Raw genomic sequence first — 26,603 nt, forward strand, 5'->3', positions numbered from 1 at the left:
CTCTTTGTAAATTTAGTCCATGCAACTGACAGCAACAAAATTCATTTTTTTTTTTTTTTTTGTCTTCCAGATATGAATTACCTGTACTACACATTTTTAGGAAGCATGAACACACTGCCTCCATATGTACTAATGCCCACTGGTTAAATATACATCTCTCTCCTATCTCTCTTCTCCTCTCTTCTCTTCCTCTCTCTCTCTCTCTCTCTCTCTCCTCTCTCTCTCTCTCTCTTGTCTCTCGAACAAAAATGTAAATATATGCAACCCTGTAAGCCATTGAAATTCCATAATCAAATAAATAACCAATCAAGTAATAAAATCCAAAATAAGAAGAAAACAACTAAAAGAGAGGAAATTAAAAGGAATATCAGGTAAAAGAAAAAAGCAAGCCATCAACGAGATATGCAGAGGTGTCAGCAAAAAATTTCAAAGCATCAGCTCCACGATTCTACTCAAGAGATAATAACTGTATTTATTATGCAAGAGGAAATTGCAGATACGGAGAAAATTGCAGATTCAGACACAAAATGAATAATTATGATGAAGGAAGATCAAATATTATGGAAAAGTTGGATTTTTTAATTTCAGAATTTCTGGAAATGAAAAAAAGAACAACATACCAGAACAGGAAAGAGATGGGAAAATCCTTATTATTACCAATATTAAATGAAGGAGAAAACAAGCAAACCATCATAGTGATGAATGCACAGGGTTTAGTTACGAGTAACTCAAAAAGAAAAATAGAGTACTTAGAAGAACTAACCCAAATTGAAAAGAAAATAGATATAATGAATATAAGTGAAACCTGGTATTCCCAAGAGACTGGGAATGATGATCAAATAAAAGGGTTCCAAACTTATAGATCAGATAGAAAAAATAGGAATCAAGGGGGAACCGCAACATATGGGAAAGACAAAAAACAAGGAAAAATATATGAGAAATGTAGTAACTCAGAATGTGAACTAATAGCGGTAGAATTTGAATCTGAAAAATTAATGAACATAGTAATATATAGACCTCCTAATACTAAAGGGTTTGACTTAATAATAGAAAAATTGGATGATATATGTAGAAATCACAAGGACTGGACTATTCTCCTATCTGGAGACTTCAACTTTCCTTTCGTAAACTGGAAAGAACGAATAGGAGATTGTGGTTGTACTTATACATATAAAAAAGAGAGTAATAGTAGTGCAGAAGATAAAAGGCAATTCGAAAAGCTATTAGATATGCTACTAGAATACAACATTCAACAAATAAATCACCTGCCAACAAGAAAGGAAAATACTTTAGACCTAGTATTTGTGAACGAGATGAATTATGTTAAAGAAATAATAGTTTATAATGCGAGTATTTCAGACCATAATGTCATAGAATTAACAGTCCATTCCAAAGCAAGTGAAAACAGAGATAAGCAAGAAATGTAAAAGTGGGAAGGATATGGAAAATATAACTTCTACAGTAAAAATATAAAATGGTCAGAAATAAATGAAGAATTAAACAAAGATTGGGATAATATTTTCGTAAGTGATGACATAAGGGTAAATACAGAGATATTATATAAAATATTAGAGAAAATAGTGGGTAAATATATACTGAAGAAGAAAAGTAAACATCAGTCATGCATACAAGAGACAGAAGGATCTTGTTCCAGAAAATCAGAAAGTGGAAAAAAGGTCTTGCAAAAGAAAAAAATGCATGGAAAGTTTATAGAAACTAAAAGTAAGATAGAAAATGCAGAACAAAAAGATTATACATTCCAAAAGCAAAATAAAACGGGACTTTGAAGAAAAAACCTAATAAATATCAAGCAAAACCCCAAAACTATTATACTCATACGCGAAAAAGATGAATAAAAGAAGAATAGAAAATGCAGAACACAAAAGATTATTATACATTCAAAGAAAAATGAAAAAACGGGACTTTTGAAGAAAACCCTAATAAATATCAAGCAAAAACCCCAAACTATTATACTCATACGCGAAAAAAGATGAATAAAAGAAGAATAGAAATTGGCCCTCTAAGATTTGAAGGGAGATTAACGAATGAAAAAAAGGAAATTTGCAACATCTTGGCAGAACGATATAAAAGAGAGTTCACCCCTAGAATAAATAATGAAGATAATGATATAGAAGTAAGGGACGAAAATAGTGAATATTTAGCTGACATAGATATTAATGAAGCTGATATTGTGCAGGCTATTAATGACATTAAAAGAATGGAGCTGCAGCAGGGCCTGATGGAGTTTCCTGCTATTTTGTTAAAGAAAGTAGTTCATTCTATCGCAAAGCCACTTGCAATATTATTAAGACAAAGTGTAGATAACGGCAAGATTTATGATGAGCACAAACTTAGCATATATTACCCCTACTTTCAAAAGTGGATCAAGACTAGAGGCAAGTAATTTATAAGGCCTGTGAGTCTAACATCACATATTATGAAAGGGTAATGAAGAAAAATATTATGAAACATTTAATAAAAAATAATTTGTTAATATGGGACAACATGTTTCGTACCCGGAAAAAGTACACAAACCCAACTGTTAGTCCACCGTGAGAACATATTCAAAAATATGAAAAGCGGAAATGAAACAGATGTGGTTTATCTAGACTTTGCAAAAGCTTTTGACAAGGTAGACCATAATATATTAGCGAAGAAAATTAGAAAACACAATATCGTGGGATAAAGTAGGAAGATGGTTAAAAGAATTTTTACACAACAGAAAACAGATAGTTATTGCAAACGATGAGAAATCGGATGAAGCCAAGGAAGCCAAGGTAATATCCGGTGTGCCACAAGGTACGGTGTTAGCTGCAATACTGTTTGTTATTATGATTGAAGACATAGACAGTAATGTTAAGGATTCGGTAGTGAGTAGTTTCGCTGATGACACAAGAATAAGTAGAGAAATTACTTGTGATGAAGATAGGAACACTCTACAAAGAGACCTTAACAAAGTATATGATTGGGCAGAGGTAAATAGGATGGTATTTAACTCTGATAAATTTGAATCAATAAATTATGGAGACAGAGAAGGAAAGCTGTATGCATATAGGGGACCTAATAATGAGACAATCACAAATAAGGAAGCAGTTAAAGACCTTGGTGTGATGATGAATAGGAACATGTTATGCAATGATCAAATAGCAATTCTGTTGGCAAAATGTGAAGCAAAAATGGGAATTAATGTTGTTACGGCACTCCACAAGAAAAGCTGAACACATGATTATGATTTATAAAACATATGTTCGTAGTCCACTTGAATATTGCAATATGATATGGTACCCACACTATCAAAAGGATATTGCACAAATAGAGAGTGTACAAAGGTCCTTTACAGCTAGAATAGAAGAAGTTAAGGACCTTGACTACTGGGAAAGGCTACAATCCTTAAAATTATATAGTCTAGAAAGGAGAAGAGAACGCTACATGATAATTCAGGCATGGAAACTGATAGAAGGAATAGCAGAAAACATCATGGAACTAAAAATATCAGAAAGAGCAAGCAGAGGTAGATTAATAGTGCCCAAAACTATACCAGGAAAAATAAGGAAAGCACACAGGACATTAATCCACTACGCACCAGCATCGATAATGCAGCGTCTATTCAATGCGTTGCCAGCTCATCTGAGGAATATATCAGGAGTGAGCGTAGATGCGTTTAAGAATAAGCTCGACAAATATCTAAGCAGCATCCCAAACCATCCAAGATTGGAATATGCAAAATATACCGGAAGATGTACTAGCAACTCTCTGGTAGACATTAGAGGTGCCTCACACTGAGGGACCTGGGGCAACTCGAACAACATGTAAGGTCTGTAAGGTCTCTCTCTCTCTCTCACACAGGAAAGATACCGTCAATTCAATTTATCAGTATCTTTTCCTGATAGACAGACAGAGTAAATATTTAGGACTTCAAGGCTGACATATGTCAATTATTTTATTATCTTGGGATTTTTGGTTTATCTTCGGATTTTCCATGGTCAACTCTTGGGATTAGTAAGAAAAATGCGATTATTTTAGTAGCAGTAGTTAGGAGCTGCAGCGCACACCCAAATGAATCGGGTAAGCCTAGCATGCCAAACAATAGTATTTACAAAATGAGCTGAGCTCTCTGGTTGGGCTGTTTTGGTCCTCCCACGTGTTTGATCACATAATGCCAAATTTATAACAACAACAGAGATAAAACCATTTCTCCCATTACAGATATCAAATATTATCTTTTCCGTTACGCAAAATTCTAAATAAATTACGAAGGTTTGCAATTGATAAAGTTTTTTTTATGCAATAACAAGAAACGGAGTCAGATTTTCTATCAACATGGCATCTCATTTTGGTGCTGTTGCGAATATTTCAACCAGTTCCATGTGCGTTTAAATCCATACAGCCATACTGACTGTACAGTCTGGAGGCAGTTCTCCCTTCTACACATATCTTGATTTCTTAATATCGTAGGTATAGAATAAATTGGTGAGCAAGGAAATATGAAATAAAGCATAACAGTAAGTTTGACAAGTGAGAAAATAAAAAATCTTATACAGACAGATTCTCTCTCTCTCTTTCTCTCTCTCTCTCTGACAAAATAATAGATAGGAAACAATGACTGAATATTGTTTGAATGCAATATGGCAAAGTTTTGGCCTGACTGAAGTGTGGAGTGACTTTGACACCGACTTACAAGTTATTCCTGGTCATCTCACAGCCATGGATAGACATCAACTTCACAGCCGAGAAAGAGCAATCATATACAAAATAAATAGGTGTGGAAAATGCGAAATGTGGGCCTATGTTGTCCCATAAAAAAAGCTCTCGCTCGGACAGTTGTAAGATTTAGGAGAGAGAGAGAGAGAGAGATTAAAGTACCTGAGAATGAAAACCCCTTATAATCTTATAATTATAGCCTCGGGGTTTTGTCTCAAGGACATTCAAAGGTCTGTCACACACGGGCAGTAGTTGTTTTTGTAAAATTAGCATAAGGGCAGATCTTTAAAAGCCACGCCAGAGAGCTCGCCTCGGTGACAAGACTATACCTTCCATATGAATTGACGATGTCCTATACAATGCAGGAGATGAAGATGAAATTATCAAAGATTGGGAAGATGACGAATATGATGACTGCCTTGATGGCGAAGAATTCAGAGCAGTATTTGATGATACGGACACGGAGAACGACTTTGGAGCATTTTAGTTGATTCATTTTATGCATTTTTTTACTTTAATAAATGTTCACTTACCTGTGTATCCTAAAATAAAAATAATAGTTCAAGTAACAAATGATTCTTTTACCGAGTAAAACAAAAAGTACAAAATCCTTCAGTATTGTGCCTCAATCAACTGATTTGGAAATTATAAATGGTTAGTCTAGAACAGTAAACATGTTTAAACCAAAATAATGCAAATGGCGCACGATCGCTCTTTTGTATTTTAAAATACAATAGTAATATGAGAATGCATACAATATTATTGGATATAGGGAAGTACAAGTAAAGCATAACTTTTTAAAAGATCTACTGTTTTCCTCCGGTAGTAACTATCGCAATCTGCCGATTTGGAAAAGCATAGATGGTACACTAATTTTATACCGCGTGTATGATGCGACCCCTTTAAATTTAGCTTCAAAATTAGGTTTCAAAAGTTGCTTAATATGTGAGTATATATGGTAGTTATTCAAGAAATTAGTGGACAGGTTATCATCTAGTATGTTTAGCCTATTTCTAGCCTGACGAATAATTTAACCAAAATAGAGATAGTGGTAGTAGCTGTATAGTTGATTCTAATCGTTCTTTTTCAGCCCCCCTGCCTGTTCCAGAACCAGCCCTAACGGGTGCTGGGGTTAATGGAGAACCGCAAGCCTCCGAGTGAGTAGGTTCTGCTGGCCCTCCCCAGCGTGGAGCAGGCAGTGTTGGCAGCAGATTTCCCCTTCTCTTGATTTGTTAAGTTCTCTGGATGATGAAAATTTAGGTCAGATACAGACGAGTAAGGATAATAGGCTACATAGTGTCCAGGAAGAGAAGTGCAGGCTTCTTCGGGTCGGTTTTCTATTATAGGTAGTAGTTTATAGAGGGACAGTTTGTCTTCAGAGCACCTTTGGGTTTTTCCTGCTTCGAGTTCCTTGCATCAGAAGCTTTCTAGGCCATGGTTGGTCGTTCAGATCTGGTTTTGGGTCTGTCGGATTCTGAAGGGTTGAATACTGCTGCTTCGTCTTTAAGGTTCCTTTCCTCTACATGTACAATATGGTAATTGTTAATATCAACTAATTCTCTGTTCAATGCATATTGACTTGCGATAATTCAGTATGTAGAGAAATCGAATAACAATTAACTACGGCTAGCCTAGTGTTCACAATGATATATCGTATGCATATACAGTAGCCTAGCCTAAAGTATTCGCTGTACTACATATGGGTAGAGTAATTTTTTATAGTGGCTAACTCTGTAGGCTCAAGGCATTCTGACTTCGGATAATTCAGTGCAGGTGTAAATTGAACACGAACAAGAATCTGATCTTAGGATAATTCAGTATGAAATGTAATCGAACAGGAATGAAGATCAGATTCTGTCCGACTTCAACATTATAAGTGCATTATATATATCATGATATTAGCGTAGTATAAATACTAACTCAGCCATCATTCTCGCTCTGGAATCAGCTGATGGCGAATACAAGTTTGCGTCGCCGTATCCAACTCATTCTTGTCCTGATTGGCTAGCATGACTAACGTACAACTCTTCCTCACTTATGCCATGTTTGTCATCATGAGGGAGACGTGTTTTCAACTTTATTGACATTTAACATAGTCAATAATGGTATCTTGTGCCATATAATCAGATATCATAAGGAATGTGTACATTTCATTGCTTTCCATGAATTCCCTCCTGTGACGGAATTCGTTTGTATGATGTCTTCATCCATTAAATAGACAAATTTCCGTCAGTAATTACATTATGCTTATGTCAATTACAGTTACAAAAATAATTACCAGTCGTATTATCAAATTACATTGACAACTGAAATTAATATTAGGCCTAATAAAGAGTTACATTTAATTACCTTAAAATATGTAATTGATTACTTTCAATTAAATTACAGTTACACAAGCTTGTCGTCAAAACAGCAGTTTTTAGGAGGCGTGGCTTAGACAGACAATGATGCTGACTAGTCTGTTTCCTTTGCTCCAGATTCAACCATATCACTTGGTCTCGGCTAATGTTTTTGTTCCTAGTTAGCAGAAATGAATATCTGGATACTTAACTTATATGGAATGAAGTCATATTGTTCATCTTACGACGTAATTTAAGGCCAAATTTTGACTAATACGTCTCATTGGAAGCTAGTTTTTCCCTCAGGTTAGACTGTAAAATTTAGCGATTCTGTTCATTTTCACTCATTTTCATAGGTATTACAAGCCTTACTTTATAAATCTTTTGTCAGTGTGAAAACAACAGTAAATGAGCTCTTTCATGCTATTCATTTTCTTTTATCACGGCTGTATTTGAATTCATACAAAAGCTTGGGACTTTTATCCAGGCTGCCGATGCACGTAATATTGCCTTATCAGCTTCAGCTACATTTATAACGTGAATACAGTCCTTACTGTTGCACGCGAATGAGTACAAACGGATGTTGCTATCGGATTCGATTACTGTCGCACATGGATGAATACAATTAAGTGATGTTGCTATCGGATTCGATTACTGTCGGACGCGGATGAATACAATTAACCCTTAAACGCCGAAGCGGTAAAAAAAAAATTGTCTCCCGTGTGCCGGAGGTGTTTCGGAGTGAGCGCGGAAGCAGAAAAAAAAAAAAAAAAAAAAAAAAAAAAAAAAAAAAAAAAAGTGCGCTTAGTTTTCAAGATTAAGAGTTCATTTTTGGCTCCTTTTTTTGTTATTGGCTGAAGTTTAGTGTGCAACCATCAGAAATGAAAAAAATTATCATTATCATATATAAATAATGCGATATATGATAGCGCAAAAACGAAATTTCATATATAATTGTATTCAAATCGCGCTGTGCGCAAAACGGTTAAAGGTAACAAGTAACTTTATTTTACGTTGTAATGTACACTAAATTGCAATCATTTTGGTATATAACACATTGTAAAACGATAAAAGCAACACAGAGAAAATATTATCACAAAATGATGCATGAATTCGTAACGCGCGGACGTAAAAAAATATATTTTTTTAAAATTCACCATAAATCTAAATATTGTTATAGACTTCGAATTTATTTCAAGATGAAGTTAAATGATGGAATATTACGATACTATTTATTGTGATTTATATGCAAATATTTCGAAAATGAGAAAAGCTACAACCTTCAATTATTTTTCATTGTATTCTACATGAAATTGCACACATTTTCATATATAAAATTTTATGTAACGGCTAATTTAAAATGGTGCGAACATTACCACAATCGCACGTATGATTTTTTCGGAAGAGTTACCGTGCGGAATGTAAGGAAAATGTTATTTTTTTCATAAATTCACCATAAATCGAAATATTGTGCTAGAGACTTCCAATTTGTTACAAAATGAAGGTAAATGATTGAATATTACTAAACTATAAGAGTTTTAGCATACAATTGCGTTCTTTGACCATTTCGGTAGAGTCAAAATTGAGCAAAGGTTGAAAATTTGTCACATCATTTTTTATATGAAAATATTTCAAAACTGATAAAAGCTACAACCATGGGTTGTTTTTAGCTGTATTGTGCATGAAATTGCGCACATTTCCATATATAAAACTTTATGTAACGGCTAATTTTAAAATGATGCAAACATTACCACAATCGCATGTATGATTTTTTTTGGAAGAGTTACTGCGCGGACGTAAGGAAAAAGTTTTTTCATAAATTCACTATAAATCGAAATATTGTGCTAGAGACTTCCAATTTGTTGCAAAATTAAGGTAAATAGTTGAATATTACTAAAATATAAGCGTTTTAGCTTACAATTGCGTTTTTTTACCATTTCGGTAGAGTCAAAGTTGACCGAAGGTTGAAATTTTGGCACATCGTTATTTATATGGAAATATTTCAAAACTGATAAAAGCTACAATCATGAGCATTTTATTGTTGTATTCTAAATGAAATTGCGCACATTTTCATATATAATACTTCATGTAACGGATAATTTAAAACGGTGCAAAAATTATGTCAAAGTGACAAAATAATTTTTGAGATGTGTCACTGATACTTTTTAGTGCAATAAGAAAGAAATTCGCGCTTGTGCGCCTGCGTAACGATTGTAAACAAAACAACGCCTTGATCCGTGAACTCCCAGCATCCCCCAAGGCGCGTGATTCAAAATTTTTCAGCTGGTAGGCCTATAAGTATTTTTCCGCGAATTTTTAAAAAAACTTTTTTGAGTCAAAGTATGGTACGTCCATTTGGCATACGGGAGACATTTTGACTCGACGTTTAATACGTCCATTTGGCATTTAAGGGTTAAGTGATGTTGCTATCGGATTCGATTGTATTACCAACAAAGTTCTCGTTTGGTTGTTCATAGCTGTACGCAGTTATACAAATATATATTATCATTAGGATAATACTTTTTAACTTTGAAGAGGGTGCAAATTTATGGAGGTGGAGATGTTAGATGATTGTATTATTCTCTCTCTCTCTTTTTTACTTTAATGATTTCTTAATCTCTCTATTCATCTTATTTTCCACCCTCTCCTAACACTTAATTCATTGTGCAACAGAGAGGTTTTTTCTTCCTGTTACACCTTTAAAACAATTTTCTGTCAATTTCCTTTCAGTGCTGATTGACCTCATAGGTCCCAATACTCGGCCTTTGGCCTAAATTCTATTATAAACCCAACAATCTTGCTGTCTGACTGCACGCTGCTGCCTACGCCAACTGCGCAAGAGATATAGGAAGACATTTGCAGTGTAGTGCTGATTTTAATTACTAGCCCCATCGTAAAATCGAATTAACGCAAGTCAATTATTGTAGCTTGAATACAGACTGTATTCACGATCACGTCTTGAATAATTTTCCTGATTTTCTAATGTTTGTCAGATTATCGTGGGGAACAGTGTCGGTCTAGTTTTCTCTCTCGCCCAGTTTTTCTGTTAAAATTTATGTCTTTACACAATCTTCTTTATCTGGTCATTCTTCGGATGTCGCTTCGGTGTCTTCTCGCTCATCCTATTTTCTTTGCTAATAACACAGCAAAGCAAGAGTTATCATAGTTTCATCCTGAAATTTGGGGATATCTCTCTCTCTCTCTCTCTCTCTCTCTCTCTCTCTCTCTCTCTCTCTCTCTCTCTCTCTCTATCTCTCTCTCTCTCTCTCCTCTCTCCTCTCTCTCTCGTCTCTCTCTCTCTCTCTCTCTCTCTCTCCCCCCCCAGGGGTTAAAGGAAGTAATTTTGGAGGGGGCTGCCTTCTTAGCACCTTCCACGGGTCCTGTATTTCTCAGGCTACTGGTGTTGATGCTTCAAGGCGGTATCCGCAATTCTGTATTTTCACCCTTACTTGTTTGAGACGTAATATGTCCTCCGTAATTCTTGCGGGGGGGTACGGCAGTTTGCGATTCATCTGCGCCATCGTTGACTGTATTGATACCAGTTGCGTCATCTGCCACTCCTTTCATAGGGTAGTTAGTAATCTTCCTTCTTCGTTCCCATTTATATACCTTAGGTGTGCGAGACGTAACGTGCTTATCGCTGTAATTGCTGGGGGCTACGGCCTTTGGCAGTTTGTCTGCACCATAGTTAGCACTTTTTGTACCCTTGGCCCCCTTCTTAGGGTAGCTGGTAATTTCCTTCTGCGTCTCCCATTGGTTCCACAGTTCGTAACCTGTCATTAAAGCACTATGTACCGCACAGTTGGTTCTCCACCTGCACAATGTCGGCGCTAGGTGCTTCGGTGTTTACTCGTAGTGACTTCTCTCTCTCCTGCTTATTTCTCAACTTTTTCCTGCTGCTTTTGTGTTCCACCTTAAGGGGTTTCAATGTGGGTTCGACCTTGATTCCAAGTCTACTGGGAATACTTCCTTCCCTCACTTGCTCTGGACTCCAGTCCAGGCTTAGTATTGGTAACAGGCGTTAGTTGGATCTCGTTTTGCGACCTCTTCGCTCTTAAAGGGTGTTGCTTGCCTATTGTAGTCGGCCAGGTCTCGTGTCATAGTCATTGGTGAGTGCGGAGTTTCGCAGTCAAGTGAGACTGGTTCAAGGTTAGGTCATCGTCTTGGTTGGTACATGTTTAGCGCAATAGTGTGGGAGTGACTCGCAGGGGTGGGCGTTCATCGCCAAGGTATATTCGGCTCGGGTGTAATGTTATCGTGACTGGGTAGTGAGGGTGTGCGCAGTCGAGTTACACTAACTCTTACAGGTTTTGCGGAACTGGTGACAGTTGCTCTTGTGAGGGGGTGGACAGCGGTTGAACAGGGGTTACGTCATGTCTGGGGGAGTGCGGTATTCTGCAGTCGAATACGACTTGCTCAGGAGTTTAGCATCTTGTTGGTATTCGTTGCGCAATCGGATCGGTAGGCTCAGATATGTTGGGATCTTGTATGTCGTTTGATGTCAAGCAGCCAGGCGTAGTAAGTTCCGGGTTCTTGTGTGCTGCTCTAGTGGGGGGTTCGGCCTTTCTCCTTTTCCCTTTTCCGGTCTGGCTGGACAGGTCTGACCTCTAAAGGATAGATACCTTTGAAGAGAAAATCGTTTGCTAGTTGTGGGGTTTTCTTTCTCCGGCGAAGGAAGCTTGTATAAACGGATGGTGGACTTGGTCCATTCTCTCTTTCCGCATTCCAGGCTCCGGAGGAATCTCACAGTTAATTCAAGTAATGCTTGATACGTTGTATTCAACTAAACCAGTAGTCTCTCAAACATCAAGTAGGCTGATCTGGTTGTAGGGAGTCGGGCAGTTTTTGGGGAAGACGACTCAGGCTAGCATCACTTTCTGTATGAGGTAGCTGGTAACTCTTCTGCTGGAGTCCGAGTTCCGGTTTACGAGTCGGTTGAGGTTTTTCTCATAGTATTGGGTTCCTTCATTGATTCGTGGGGTAGGGGTTACGGATCATGAGGCTTGTATTTGGAAGACACCTTTCACAGCCAGTGGGAGGCCTTGTCCCACTCTGGGTGGATGAGGTTAAAGTCAGCGATCATGTAGGTGGTTATTTGAGTCGGTGTGGTTTTTCACAATGCTCTACCTTAGGGAATTTCAGTTTCTTCAGAGAGTTTTACCCGCGGGGTCCTGTCGTTGTGGTAACTCGGTTATATAGAGTTAGGGTGTTAGAAGTTGAGGGAGGCAGTGATAGTCTAATGAACTACTTGAGGGTGTTAGAAGTTTAGGGAGGCAGTGATAGTCTAAATGAACTCTAGTGTTTCTGTTGATCAAGCTTAGACTGAGTGTATTGTTCCTTTAGGCCCTGGAGGTTAGGCAGATCCTGATGGTCATGTTGGAATAACTACAACTTCTTCAGCACAAGTCATCTACATCAGTGAGTAGTAGAGAACTGAAGGTCCTGCACACTCAACTTCTCCTCCATACATGAGAGGCTAGATAGCCACATGGGAGGTTGTTCAGACTTGGGCGGTACCTTGGATTCAACACTGACGGTATGGTGCTTCCTTTGCAAGCACCCTCACCTACAGAGCTGGACGACCAGGTGAGATTTGTTTTTACCTCCATGAATAAGAAGTATAGCTTATCACGATTTATTTTTACCTGCATGAATAAGAAGTATAGCTTATCACATGGGAGGAACCTCTGACTCAAACGGTACCTTAGACTCAACACTGATGTTGAAGTACTTTCTTTGCAAACATCCTCACCTCCGAGTTAGAGAACTAGGTGAGGGTACATGCTTTTATACATGGTAGGTTGTTTATGAGTTACCTGCGTATGTTCCGTGGACAGGTCGGGCTGAATTAGATTGATCCCACCTCTGAGTAAATGTTGTTAATCGGGCTAATTCAGGTGTTCAGGGAGTGTATTGCAATATAAAGTTTTCTTAATAAAACTAATATTGTAATACTTACCTGAATGATTCCCACCCTCCTCCCCACTTCAATTTGATAGTGAATGATTCAACTGAGGAGACAGGCCTCTGGTGGCCGGTATTTGCAGCAGCATTGCCAATGGTAACACAGGTAACTCATTTGACTAGATTTTACCTGCAGCGTTGGTAACACTGACAGTTAAAATTACCCACTCAGTGGGTAAATATGTGGGGATATAGTTCGGGCTGGTCAATGACCAGGGCTATGTCAGGTTCAGGTAAGTATTACAATATTAGTTTTATTATGAAAACTTCATATTGATGTATAAAATACAAAATTAATTTTTAACTACAAACCCATAACTTGTATAGTGAATTCCCAACTCTCAGCTATGCTGTTCTCACACCCTTATTTCAGGACTACACAAAAAAAAATGTGGTTGATGTTGAATGGCTGTCTGTGGGCCAGAAGACTCACATAGTATGGTAGTTCTACTGATTTTCTGTTTTATTAGACAAAAACCCGTTCAAATCTTGAGACATTAAAAAAAAATGATTGTGGGCATTTATGAGTGATGCTATTTAGAAAAGGCTTGTTCTGGAAGTAATTCATGTATATTTAACTGTATATTATTTAATTTTTATTACTTTAACTTTTACTAAGTAGGTATATTTCTTTCAGCTCCAAGTACTTGTGAAAGTCCACATGCTGATAAAGCTCCATTTCTAGAACAAGGTATCCCGCATGACAGGCAGACAGCCAATGGTATAGCAGGCACAAACAAAAAGGAAGAGGGAAAGTATGTGCAGCCTCAAAGCGATTCTGATGTTGATGGGGAAGAAAGGAGGGCCTTAGGGAAAAACTGCACAATTCATATAAAAGAAAAGTATTCCTGCAATGCAGAATATGTTCCAAGTCAGAAATATTTTGTTGAGAATACAAAAGACTCCCAACCTGAAGACTCCAATAAAGAATGCAGAAAAACTGCTGAATTCTTTGACAGTAAGCAAAGTCAAATTGACCTTTGTGATGATGAGAAGGAGAGTGAGTTTAAAAGTTGTATGACTAACATGTCACCAGAAGTGCCCAGTAGTGAAGAAATGCATGATACTATCAACACCATTATAAGAAACCTAGATATGATTACCAGTCAAGATGAAAGTTTACCTTCAAATGGAGGAAAATTTTTAAATAACAAGAATAAATAGCAACTGAAAAGGAAACAGGAAAAGATTGGATTGAAATAGAAACAAATTAAGAAATAGTTATAATCTATCTACATCCAATGAAAATTTAGACAACTAGCAGAAATGGTGGGTGAAAATCATCTAATCATTAAACCATTTTTTAACCACTAGCTAAGAACAATAACTCTTAAACCCAAAAGGCATCAAAAGACATATTTAATAGGTGTTAAAAAATTTAAGCTTTCCCTGCGGATGGGAGTAACAAGATAAGGAATTCCATCGTACTTACCTTGTTGCAAAATTTATGCAAGACTAACCATTTTGATATATATAATAGTATTGGTAAGCAATAGATAACTACAAAAAAAATGGTGAGTAGTCAAGTTGAAGGGTACCATGAAGAATTATTTTGAAACGACTTAAGTTTTTCAGAATTTTGTTTTGGATTTGGTTCTGATGTACTTCATCCTAAATATAAAGATAAGATATTTAGAATTTGAGACATTGTTTTTTCTTTTCAAATTGAATTACATATTTTTTCACAAATTGAGGGCAATATTTCTGTTGATTATCCAAATTAATTGTTTATGTATTTGTGGTCAAAATTGAATTTAATCAGTGTACGTATGTGTTATGACCATTGTCTGTCATGTACATAGTCTTGATAGTGCATACAGCATGCCACAGGGACTTTGTAGCCAGGACCTCCTTATAGAGAGAGGCTAAGTTATAGATTGACATTCCATTACAAGGATTTGATGTTTTATTTCATTTTCTTAAAATTCATTGTGTAAAAGAAAAATACTATAGGCAAATTGCTTTTGATAAAATACTATAGGCTAATTGTTTTTGATGATTAAAATTTTCCTCCACCTGTTTTAGGATTCATATTCATATTGTTATATGTATACTTATTCGCAGGTTGTAAAAAGCAATAGTTTCCAATTCATATCATGCACATTGATATATGGTGTTACTGATATATGGTGTTACTCATATAATTCAAATAATTTTGTTTAACAGTTTAGAGCTGACCAAAATACAATTCAATAATTTTTATATTTTATGGTTCCTTTCACAGTTCTATAAGAACTGAGCTATGTGCAACTAAAAGAGTTTATAAATACCAAAACATTTTAATGAAACATTCATCAGACAATTTATTGTAACTGACATTGCTTTACAGAAGTGCTATATATTTATAATTACAATTTTTGACAATTACTGATTAAGATAATACTCCCATCGTACTATATGGGGATCTGAAAATATGGCTATAAAACATACGCAGTCTAATCTTACACATACACAGTGGTTGAATTTTGATGAGTAAATACATATTAGGAATTAAAAAGATTACCTTGACTTTCTACCTTTACCTCTAGCACGACCACGTTTAAGGTTGAGAGACTTTGAGGATGGTGATAACTCTCTTGTAGTACTGCTCGATTTTCTGCTGCTATTGTCAAGTTCCTCTTGCACAGATCCTGTACTTCTTCTGCTCCTAGTACTGAGACCCACTCTGCAAGTTCTGGTGACAACACCTTTGGAGCCCTGGCTAGATCTTAAGGTTGCACTTGAAGATTTTGTACTACCTCCAGTAGGGGTCTTTGTTTCACTTACTGTATTTCGGTTACCACTGCCCTTCAAATTATTGCCAGTTGTAGAAGGTAAAACTTTTGTAGTACTACAGCTGCTAACAGTTGTAGACTTTGTATTGCTACTGGATGGAGCAGCTTTACCAATATTAGACTTGCTCTTGCTTTCTGCTGAAGTGCTCTTGCTTTCTGATGAAGTGGTCGACTTTACACTAGTAGTAGTGATAACTGTCTTAGTGCCAGTAGTTGGACATTTTGTGCTACTTGTAAAAATAGTAGTTTTTGGTGTATTATTTGCTTGGACAGCTTTATTTGGGCTTGTTGTCACAGCTGTTTTTGATGCACTAGTAACAATGGTTTTGGTTCCACTAGTTGTAATAGTCATTTTGGTGATGGGATCAGATGAAGCTTTTGCACCATCAGAGGATGATGATGTGGTAATTACAGTTTTACTGTCATGGATAAAAGTTTTACTATCATTGGTAACAGTTTTACTGTCATTGTTTGTGGAGGGACATTTAGAAATGCTAGAAATAACAACGTTTGTTCCATCGGTGACACCTGACAAAGTCCTCCCAGTAATCAGGTCTGGTTGAACACTATTTCCAGCATTAGTAACTGAAGGTAAGGTACTTCCACTGCATCCAATTTCACTGTCACTTACAGAAGTTTGAGAAACCAGTGAAGCACCAGCAGTTTTCATGCCAATATTTTCATTTCTAGAACTAGTTATAATAGTTTTTGATCCAACTGTAGCTATGGATGACAACTTTGAAGTACTAGTATTAATAGTTCTGACAGCAGAACTAGTAGAAGTTGAAGCCTGAGTTGTGGTAGATGTTGAAGCAATGACTGGATGAGAAGCATGTGTTACCGCACTGGCTAAAGTGGTAGGAGCTGTTGTTTGTGTTGTATTGGTAGTCGTGATAATTGTAGTAATTGCACCAGACTGTTTAGTTGTACTTGTTACACCTGACTGTTTTCCTGTACTTAACCCTGTTAATAAATTACATGAATTAAGCTTCTTGGTGCTAGTTAAAATAGTAGAAGTTACAGGAAGTATAGAAGATATAGGAGAGTCTCCTTGTTTGGTAACAGGAGTAAGTGTTCCCCAAGAGGACCCTGATTTAATTGATGTACCTGATGTAGCAGTACTAATATTTATTTGTTGCAACTGTGAAACAGAAGGACAAGAACTGCTTTCAAGTGTTGATGTAACTGTGGTAACACATGGATCAACAGAACTCTGCATATCTGCAACAGTAGTGAAAGTTTGCGATACAACTATTTTATCACTATCATGAACAGTAGAGGATTCCTCAGGTGGAGTTAACTGTGATGTAATTAGTACAGCTGGTGGACTTTTTGCACCCCTTACTGTATTTCCTAGAGAGCATATATTCAAATCATTTGAAGATGAAGTAGAATCACTTGCTCTTTCACTCATTTCTGAAGCTGCAACTAAGAGTGCTAGTTCCCCTGTTGGCACAGATGCAGTTTTATTCATGGAATTAATTGGGATTGATGAAGCAACAGTCAAAGAAGTCTGACTGGTGGACAGAGCAATTGAAGCTGGTGTCAAAGCTGTGGTTAGAGTTGATGCCCTTCGAGATGCTGGGTTACAGGTAGTTGTAGTTGTTGGTGGGGTTGCCGTAGTAACCAACATAACCGTAGGGCGTGTGTTTAAAGCTCGGGTTGTAGTAATAGTGCGTGCACTTTGTCCAACAAAAGAACGTATCAGTCGTGGACTTGAGGTGAGAATAACTCTTCCTCTTCCTGCTCCAACCACAGATCCACTGCCGCTTACTCCTCCAGCACTAACAACTACAGACCCCATACCAAGTGATAATGTGTTTGTATCACTAGAGCTTACTACAGGTGTCCCTGATGGTAAATTCATTGTATTCGTTATGACCATAGAAGGGCTAGCCATTCGTACATTTGAGGCTGAAGATACGTTTGTTAGTAAGAATGATGGTGGAGTTGCCTTTGGACTGCCTGAATAAACTCTGACTCCAGCATTCCCTCCACGTGGACTATGGTTATTACCACCTGTAATTATAAATGTACATTATAGATACAAACTGAGTAGCATATGTTTTTAAATACTTTTTCTTTCACTAAAAATTTGACTAAGGGCAGAACTACAGAATGTTACATGAAAAAGCTTTTTAAATCTGTAGTTACAACTGGTAAACAAATTATAAATTATATCTGTAAAATTAAAGCTTTCAAAGCAGCTTCTGTCTGCAATAAATCTACTGCACATCCCAAAGAGATTCATGAACTTGTAATAAAGTTAGCGCTATTTGTAAAATCTCAAGATTATGATATGCAAAGAAAAAATAAATAAATTAATTAAAAAAAAGATGACCAAGAATACTAAAGATTTCTCCAATTAGAGTGCCACACTTGGAAAGGGAGGTACAAGAGCCAGTTACCTGTGGTATTGAAATCTTATGAGGATAAAATGAGAGCTCAACAAGGAGGAATGCATGTCCATGAGATGGGAGGCTCCCTTTTTACTACTTTGCTCTTTGTAATGTACAAGGACTATATATTCAGTTTTAATGGCAGGCACTTGGGAGGTACATATTTCCTTTCTCAAATATTTTTTTTTTAGTGATATTGTTCTTACTTAAATGGTTTGATTCTTTTGCTTCAAAAGTGGTGGTTTCTGCTATACTTGAGGTTTTGGAATCATGTTTCTTTCACCTCCGCCTTGTCTTAATCTTCTATTATACATGTAACAAAACAAAAAGTTGTTAACAGCAAAAAGGTGCCATTGAATAGAAGACTTACTTCTTAGGTTTGGCACCTGGTGTGTGTCAGTTGCTGAATCTGAACTGGATAAAATGATGGAAGTGGTAATAGGAGTGCTTCCTTTTGAACTGACACTAACAATGCCACCCCGGCTACCAATTTGGCTGGTTGTCGTTCCTAAACTTATTACATTTCCTAAGGATGATGCCAAACTTGTTCCTTGAATGTCTGCTGTTACTTTAGCTGTAGTTAGACTATGTAACAATGGCCTTGACTTTGTTGATGGTCTTCCTCTTTTGTTCCATCCCATAGGAGTTACTATGGTACTGCCAACAATCTGAAAAAACACAACTTGTCAATAATGTAGCACAGTAGTACAACCAAAGTATTATGTAACACCACTAATTTATTAAAGAAAGAAACAGTTAAACAACTAAGTGAAAACCCTTCCTCATAAAGAAACTAGATAAAAAAAGATATACATACTTTTTTTACTGGGGCTGTTGTTGTGCTAGTCGTGGCACTAGTGGTAACAGCTGTAGTCACAGACACTGACAATGGAGAAAACATAGGAGGAACTTCCTTTATCATTTTGCCAGAAATGTTACCCAACTGAGTGAAATTTACACTCTTTACAGCCATTTTTCCTGGTGAATTGCTGATACTGCTAAGATTACTGTTGTCCTGAAAATGTAGAAAACAAACTATAAAAATTAAATCCAGCAAACGGTACCATGTAAAATGACAAATTTTAAATAAGTTTGTGAACAATTTTAATGTTTGGTAACCAATAATTTTTTCATACGTCATGCTGCTAATTAAAAATGCTAACTACCTTCCAAACAGTATGACCTTTTGCGAGGTAGATAAATGTATGATTCATAAGTCATTTATCTTGAGTGGACCCAAGGAGTAATGGCCCAATTTCAAACTAGTACTGCTATAACTGCAAGAATTACAGCAAATGGGAAGCCGAAAAACAAACAAGTTAACCAAGAGGAAGTGGTTCAGAGACTTATTGACTGAGGTGTTGGGTTCTAATGGCTGAAAAATACGACATACATACTATATATGGCAAAAAGTAAATAACTATGAAGGACTATATACTGTTCCAAATATCCACTGGTGTAGGATTTGCTACAATATTACCAGTAATGAAAGCTAAACTCCTAAAATAATATTTCCAGATTAACAAACTTCACAAATGTTCGTGATTTTTCTGGGATGTTACACTACAGAGATTAAATATAGTTTTATCCTACCTTCCAAACAGTATGAAGTCTCTCCTAGTTTATAAAAAATAACTTCCTTCTTTTACTATAGATTGGTTAAACTTATTAATACCAGTTTCATTAGCTAAAAGTTAACGTAATTTATGAGGGTCCTTATTAGAATTAGAAACTTCGAGGGCTTGAGAATATTTAGAACAGACAGTAAATAGGATACCCCTGGTATTAAAAAATAACATCAGTAAATCTAAGATTGAATCATATCTTGTTTAAAAGACAGTCTTCTTCCAACCCCTTACTGTTTCTTCTGTTATTTCAATTCTAAATGGTCAGGAAGTTTAACCTAATAAAATATATGATCCTCACAATTTCTCAATTTTAAGTTTGGCTTAGAATTTCTCCCTTGATTTGGATTACAATAATGTGTTCGGCTTAAAAACTACATACATAATGACAGGATATGCACTTTTTAAGATGGCAACTTTTTAGTTTTCATTACTTTTCTTTAGTCTCTGCATACAATGTATGAAAAAATCAGCCATGAATAAGTTAAAATACAAGCGAAATGCAACATTCTGCATGATGATACTATAAGATGCCACAAATGGTGAAGACATTGTAAAGCTAAATCCTTACAAAGGAAAGCAGCAATGCTGACATAGCTAGGTCACAAAGAAAAACGAAGTAAGGAGTTGTTAGGCATCATAGACAGTCTGGAATGTGCAAAGGGGCGTTATGATCCTAATCTGCACAAGTTTGTGCAACTGGGATTACCCTGCACAGAAATAAGGTATTTGATTAATGGATTCATTTTGAAAAATTTTTGGACAGTCCATTTCAGCAACACAGTCTAAAAAGGTTGAGGGGAAGTGTAAATTCTCTTTACCTGACAGCTGGCAAAAGCTTGCTTATTGCTGTGTCATCAAGGGCATAATACATTAAATAGCCCATTTCATTTCTTGGTAAACTACCGTCAGGTCTATGTAAAACACAAATCTGTACTTGTACAAATGTTTATGATCAGATTTTCCTTCTAGTAATCTGTCACACAAGTAAATATAGGAACATGACTACCAACCCTTGTTATGAAGGAGGAACTTTTGTGATAAATATGAAATCCTGCAAAGGTTATTTGTACACATGAGAGGATTATCCTTCACAATTATATATGAAGATGTTTAATGAATTGAAGGCACATTTGAATAACTTACCACGTGATGCATCACAGCAAAATTATTCAAAGCAGAGCTGAAAATTGTTACTGAAAGTTAGTTCACTTGTATAAAAAAAATCAGTAAGACCTCTGGATAATTGAATACACACTTAAGAAAAGCCACTTTCCTTATTACTTAATGACTAACCTGCTCACCAGGAACTTCAACCAGCAGAAGTATGCAAAAATATACATATATATATATCATTAACAACACAGAAACCTGACATGATGGAAGTGATGCATGAGAATAAAAAGAAAAGGCGGCTCAAACTAAAGGTAAACAAAATGCAGTACTTGAAAAAGCTTGAAGCATGAAACTTCCATTGACATGCACACTAAGCTTTTAATATTATGCGTGCACATGCATAAAACTTTCAACAATACTCAAAAGCAAAAGGGAAATTCACAACATTATAGTACACTATACCATACAAATTTCTTTTTCTTTAAAACTGTTACTTTAACCAACAGTTCAATTACTCTTTGTTCCACAGAAAACTAGGATTTAATTAATTTTAGGTCAGTATCACACTATTGAAACTGGATAGTATTCTTATAGTATCCTTCCTTACGCACATTTCATTAAAATAAAAGGATGGGTTGCAAGGCAACCTATATATATATATAAAGGAATTTTCTCTAAAAAAATATAATAGCTCCTCAAAATATCATATGGGAAAAAATTACCGCTTGGGGTCTGCTGTATGAATATCTTTGTACCTGAATTATATAAAGTCAGATACAGTAGATTAAATTCCTCCTCTAGGTATGATCAAAACAAATTGCAAACACCAATACATAATGTACATCTCACTACTTAAGATGTTCCCTTTACATCATATGCAAGTCTGATTTGTTAAACAAACTGTCAAAGTTCCTCCCAGAATTGGTTCCATATGTTGGGATTCAAAAGATCCTGTGGAATGCAAACAATATTACTGCTGTCAATAAATGTTCATCAACTTTTTACGGCACTAATTACAATGAAGAGAACCAGTTTTAAAAGTTTATTTGCCTAATACTGAGGCAATGACATCTTTGATACACGAACAGTCTTTGTTCATGGATCTTTTAATTACTGCAATCTGGCACTTCAATACCACCAGATCTTATCAATATTATTAATAATACAATCATCCAATAACTTTCACTTACATAAGCCATCCTTCTCAGAAGTTATGAACTTCAATACCATCACCATTCTAATCCTGCCCAACAAAGCTATCTATCACTGAATTTCTGGAAAAATCTAAGATCTAAACTGAATATCACCACCTTCATTTCTACATGCAAAATGATAGATGGCAACTTGACCCTGGGGTGAGGAAAACTCGAGTCGTTAATAGCACTTACACTCAGTCTCTGACGCAGTATAGGACTTCCCTCGGAACTGGGCTCCAAGGTGGGGGAGGAAGGTGATGTAGCAGAAAACTGAGCAGGTGAATCTTCTGAGATATAAGGACATGAAAATGAACGGTTAAAAACAGTTTTTTCAGAATTACCATATCCTTCATTAATACTTTTTCATCTATAACAGTAAATAGTAGTGTACATGCACTTTGAACACAACTGTATGGGGTATATTATGTTTATATGCAAAATGACAAACTTTATGAAGGGATATTTCCTTTTAAGTAACTCTCATACTATAGCTGTGAAAGCTCTGAAATTGTTAACATTTCGATTAACAAAAGAGATTCTAGTATCCCAGATGCTAAATACAAGGATATTTCTTTATAGATATGTAATATATAAAACTGTCAAAATATGTATTTAGCCAAATACAATGAGCTGAAACCACTGAATATCTGATTTTACTATAGGAGTCAGCATGATTTACAGTATGTACTAGTAAACTTTGCCAAAGTAAAAATCAAATTGCCCCTGGATTCTGAAGTTGATAAAGTAAGAGTGCAATTTGTAGTATATTATAGTTTTCACATTAAAAATGATAAAACCAAAATATGCTTTGCTCATAAGAACAGCAGTGACTTCTATTTTCTCTTTCTTCTAACTCCAATGAGGTCAAAATATAAATCATGTACAACTCTACCTCCATACTTTCAACTTTCTCTTCCCTTTGCATTATGTACAATGTATATTAACTCTTTACTTAAAGTGGAGTACTCATCTTTAAAGTTAAAGAAAAAAAAAAGTAAAATACCAACAGACTTATTAAATTTCATCCAGGGAGATACTTCAAAAAATTTTCTTCACCTTTAGCTTTCAACAGGACTAGAAATGCATAAATTTCTAAAACACCTTTTCAATTCAGTCTGCATATTTTCTCGAAGAACAAGACAAACCAATACTGCATAAGGTATCGGCAGCGCATTAATCTGGCTTCCGAGACTAGACAAAATGAGTACTATCTTCAAAACTCTGCTTTTGTCTGACAATTATACATACAATATCTGTGGTTCAAAAATTGATTTTTTTAGCGTAAATGCCACACGAGCTGAAGTGTACTAATCAGAATAATAACCAATCAGGATCTAAGTTTAAATTTCCTATATTAAATATTAAGTTTTCAAAGTTTTCTTATGAATACACTGGCACCTCAACTTAACGGACTTCAACTATCAAAATGAGAGTTACTGGATATGTTCAAGTCTAGAAAAATCAAAATCATATTTAATACTTAACACAACACAAGCATTCCAGACAGAAGACAGTAAAACAAACATAATTGACACTTCTTTGTCTAAACTTGTAAGTGTACTTCTTGTTTCCTGTGTAACTGCCCCATCAAGCCCCACCCTGTATCTTTCTCCCACTTACTACAATCATACAGTTTTATAACGCACCTGCACTTTATATCAAAATCTGATCTTTTATGTTAAGCATAATTTGCAAGCTAGCTAGCTGAGGAAATCTAGTGCAAGTGTGCATTTGTTGAACTATTCTCTGGGTGCGTTTCTGCTGTGCTACATTTACATTTTTGTATAAATGAATCTGGAATCAAACTATAGTGGCAAACTTTTCTTAAAATATATGTTCTTATATATAAAGATGAATTCATTTATTCATAGGCATTCTAAAGGTAATTTATTTTCAATCATATGTTAGGGTAAATTTGTTGACTACACATCCACACAAACTTTTTCTTTTGAAAACTCATTTTCAACTTATAATATTGTATTTCTTGGTTATCAATGACTACCAAGTACACACAGATGATACAAAGTGTATTTCTTAGTTCATATACAATTGCACAAATAAAACAGGGAATGTAATTAACTGTGCATATAAACAATGCATCTACAAAACAAATGCAAGTGTGACATTGTATAAAGCATTACAAAACACTGTATACCTGATCAGATATAGGGCATCTGACTCATATCAATATTTTTGGACAGCTTTGCTCTGATTATCACTTCCACATTTGCAAATGTCAAATGTAATTTTATATATGCATTGTACTATGATCATGGATCTTTTCAATTTTTTTCTTGAATGATGAATGTTGTAAATCAAAATACCTATTATATTAGTGTTAGGTGGAAAACAAAATATAAATATGTGTCTGGTGGTTACATCTCTTAGAAAATGAGGCAAACTGCAACAAACTTGGCTTTGATGATATGAAGCTGTTTTATTATCATTAATGATAGCCATTCCTTTTCATTTTAGATATCAATAATGACAATTATCATTAAAATAAAAGTACTGTATGCACTGCACTGATTTTATTCAGAGTAAGCAGTTACTGACTTGTATTTGCACTTTGGTATTTCCACATTAAAAATATAATATAATCAAATATAATGAAAAACCTTACATACAAATAGCAGGAAGAAAGAATGAGAGATTTCCACATAAATACTAACAAGCTCTGAGGTGTTGGTTACTTATTAGGTTACTTATTATGGTTTGTCATAAAATGAGAGGCCAGCCCTCCATGTCCATTGAGTTGAGTTGCCAGAACTTAAACTGTACATTTGTCAAATGTTTTAGTTCAAGAAAAGAGATTTGGAAAGGGAACTTCTAAACATATAATGAAAAGTGATACCAGATGATGAAGCTGAAGATACTGGAACAGGAAGTGCTGTAAATATGCCTGATGTACTGTCAAAGGATGTTATGGCATCAGATGAAGGGTCTTCTTCTACATTTGATGCTGAGATTTGAAAAGGATACTGATCCTCGTTAGCTGATGACGACTGAAGAATCTTATACTTCTGACGTGAAACTGAGGCTATTGAACCCAGGGATATCGTTGCAACAGTTGATGAAGCAGGTGAAGACACTGGGGAGTTAGAAGGGGAAGGCATAGGGACATTCATAGTAGTCCCAGTTATAGCCCCTTGCTGGTAAGGAGAAAAAAAGCATGCAGGATGTGGAAACCAAAGAAAATGCAGGTAATGCAGTCATGTTTTTTGCACCTTCAATAAATCCAATTTTTCTAAAATTAGCCTATAACCAGCTGGTCGTCCATCTTTGCCAGTCTGGCAGTGGAAATTTGTAACATTTAAATCCGCTGAAGTATTAGGATTCTAAATTACTTAGTGATACAGTATGTATATTCTATGGGATGGAACCAAGTTTGACAACCTACTTGGTGAAAAACGAATATCATCTTATAACTAAAAAAAACCTGCAAAACAATTTGAGTCAGATCAATAATGCTAAAAGTCATACAGTTCCATGAATTCATAAGGTACGTACTTGAAATGGCAACTACACACTTCTCACAGATAATATATGCTTTTATATCGTAAAATATAAATTAACTGGTATAAATGTACCAATTAAGAAATTTCCAATCTTATTTACCAGATTTAGAAAATAGGTACTTTCATCACAAGAGAACACACTAACAAAATTACCTTCTTCACATTTTGTTAGTCAATACCTGTCACAAAGAACTTGGTTACTGTACGAGGAAAATATCAGTCTTTGTTCAGGAATTGGAATTTAAGTGGTACTCTGCACACCATCTCATACTTTAAAAAGGCACTATTTTTTTCCCAAAGTTTACATCTGAAAGACTTCTCTGAGACACTATAATGTTGTGTGAAAACTCAATACAGGCAAATGAAAAAATCTACTAGGACTTCAACGGCAAAGGCATCAAACTGCATGGCTATAATAGTTAAATAATAAAAAATAGTATAAACATAAAGATCCTCCTTATCATAAAGCAGCAAAATTAAAAGTGAGAACCAATTGCCATTCAAAAAGACCACTGCAATAAAACCTTGTTAAGCATACATAAGCAGGAAACTCTAACAATAAAATGCCAGGACAAGGGTTTCATGGTTTCACAAGTATTTTTTTATTTAATTTTTTTCTTCATGGAATGGTGCTTAAGTAACCTTCAAGAAGAAGTGGAAGTAAATAACCCTTCCACACCTTAAACTATACTGTTTTATGAAACATTTATCTACATATAATTTCTCATTAAATGGCCTTCAATACTCCTAGAATAACAGTACAGTAAATATTATGAAAATACAGTGGAACCTTGACATATGAAAGTCCCAACTTACGAAAAATTCAAGTTACGAAAGCAAAGACGAAGATTTTTTTGCCTCTGCATATGAAAATAATTCAGGTTACGAAAGGGTGTTACTGTAAAGTCCTGAGATTCGCCCGGACCACCGAGAACAATTTTAAAACTCGTGCGCCGCCAAATGAGTAGACT

General features: G+C 35.7%; 2 protein-coding genes across 5 annotated transcripts in view; one reads left to right on the forward strand and one right to left on the reverse strand.

The window, feature by feature from the left end:
• The window catches only part of LOC135208344 (uncharacterized), a 96,812-nt gene extending 82,644 nt beyond the window's left edge, over positions 1–14,168 (forward strand). Inside the window, exons 8-9 of the mRNA XM_064240446.1 lie at positions 13,177–13,237; positions 13,642–14,168. Coding sequence (XP_064096516.1) covers positions 13,177–13,237; positions 13,642–14,168 — 588 coding nt within the window. The remainder of the gene's footprint in view (positions 1–13,176; positions 13,238–13,641) is intronic.
• An 840-nt stretch (positions 14,169–15,008) lies between these two features.
• LOC135208766 (KAT8 regulatory NSL complex subunit 3-like) overlaps positions 15,009–26,603 on the reverse strand; it is a 151,055-nt gene continuing 139,460 nt past the window's right edge. For 2 of the 4 annotated variants that reach the window (XM_064241276.1, XM_064241277.1), the window contains exons 16-20: positions 24,969–25,266; positions 22,307–22,401; positions 18,995–19,192; positions 18,548–18,845; positions 15,009–17,797 (exon numbers count right to left, since the gene is read on the reverse strand). In XM_064241276.1, the coding sequence (XP_064097346.1) occupies positions 15,504–17,797; positions 18,548–18,845; positions 18,995–19,192; positions 22,307–22,401; positions 24,969–25,266 (3,183 nt within the window). In that variant the 3' untranslated portion in view covers positions 15,009–15,503. The remainder of the gene's footprint in view (positions 17,798–18,547; positions 18,846–18,994; positions 19,193–22,306; positions 22,402–24,968; positions 25,267–26,603) is intronic. The other 2 variants (XM_064241278.1, XM_064241279.1) reach the window with 2 other exon arrangements.

This window comes from Macrobrachium nipponense, chromosome 35, assembly GCF_015104395.2.
Source record: "Macrobrachium nipponense isolate FS-2020 chromosome 35, ASM1510439v2, whole genome shotgun sequence".
Lineage (NCBI taxonomy): Eukaryota > Metazoa > Arthropoda > Malacostraca > Decapoda > Palaemonidae > Macrobrachium > Macrobrachium nipponense.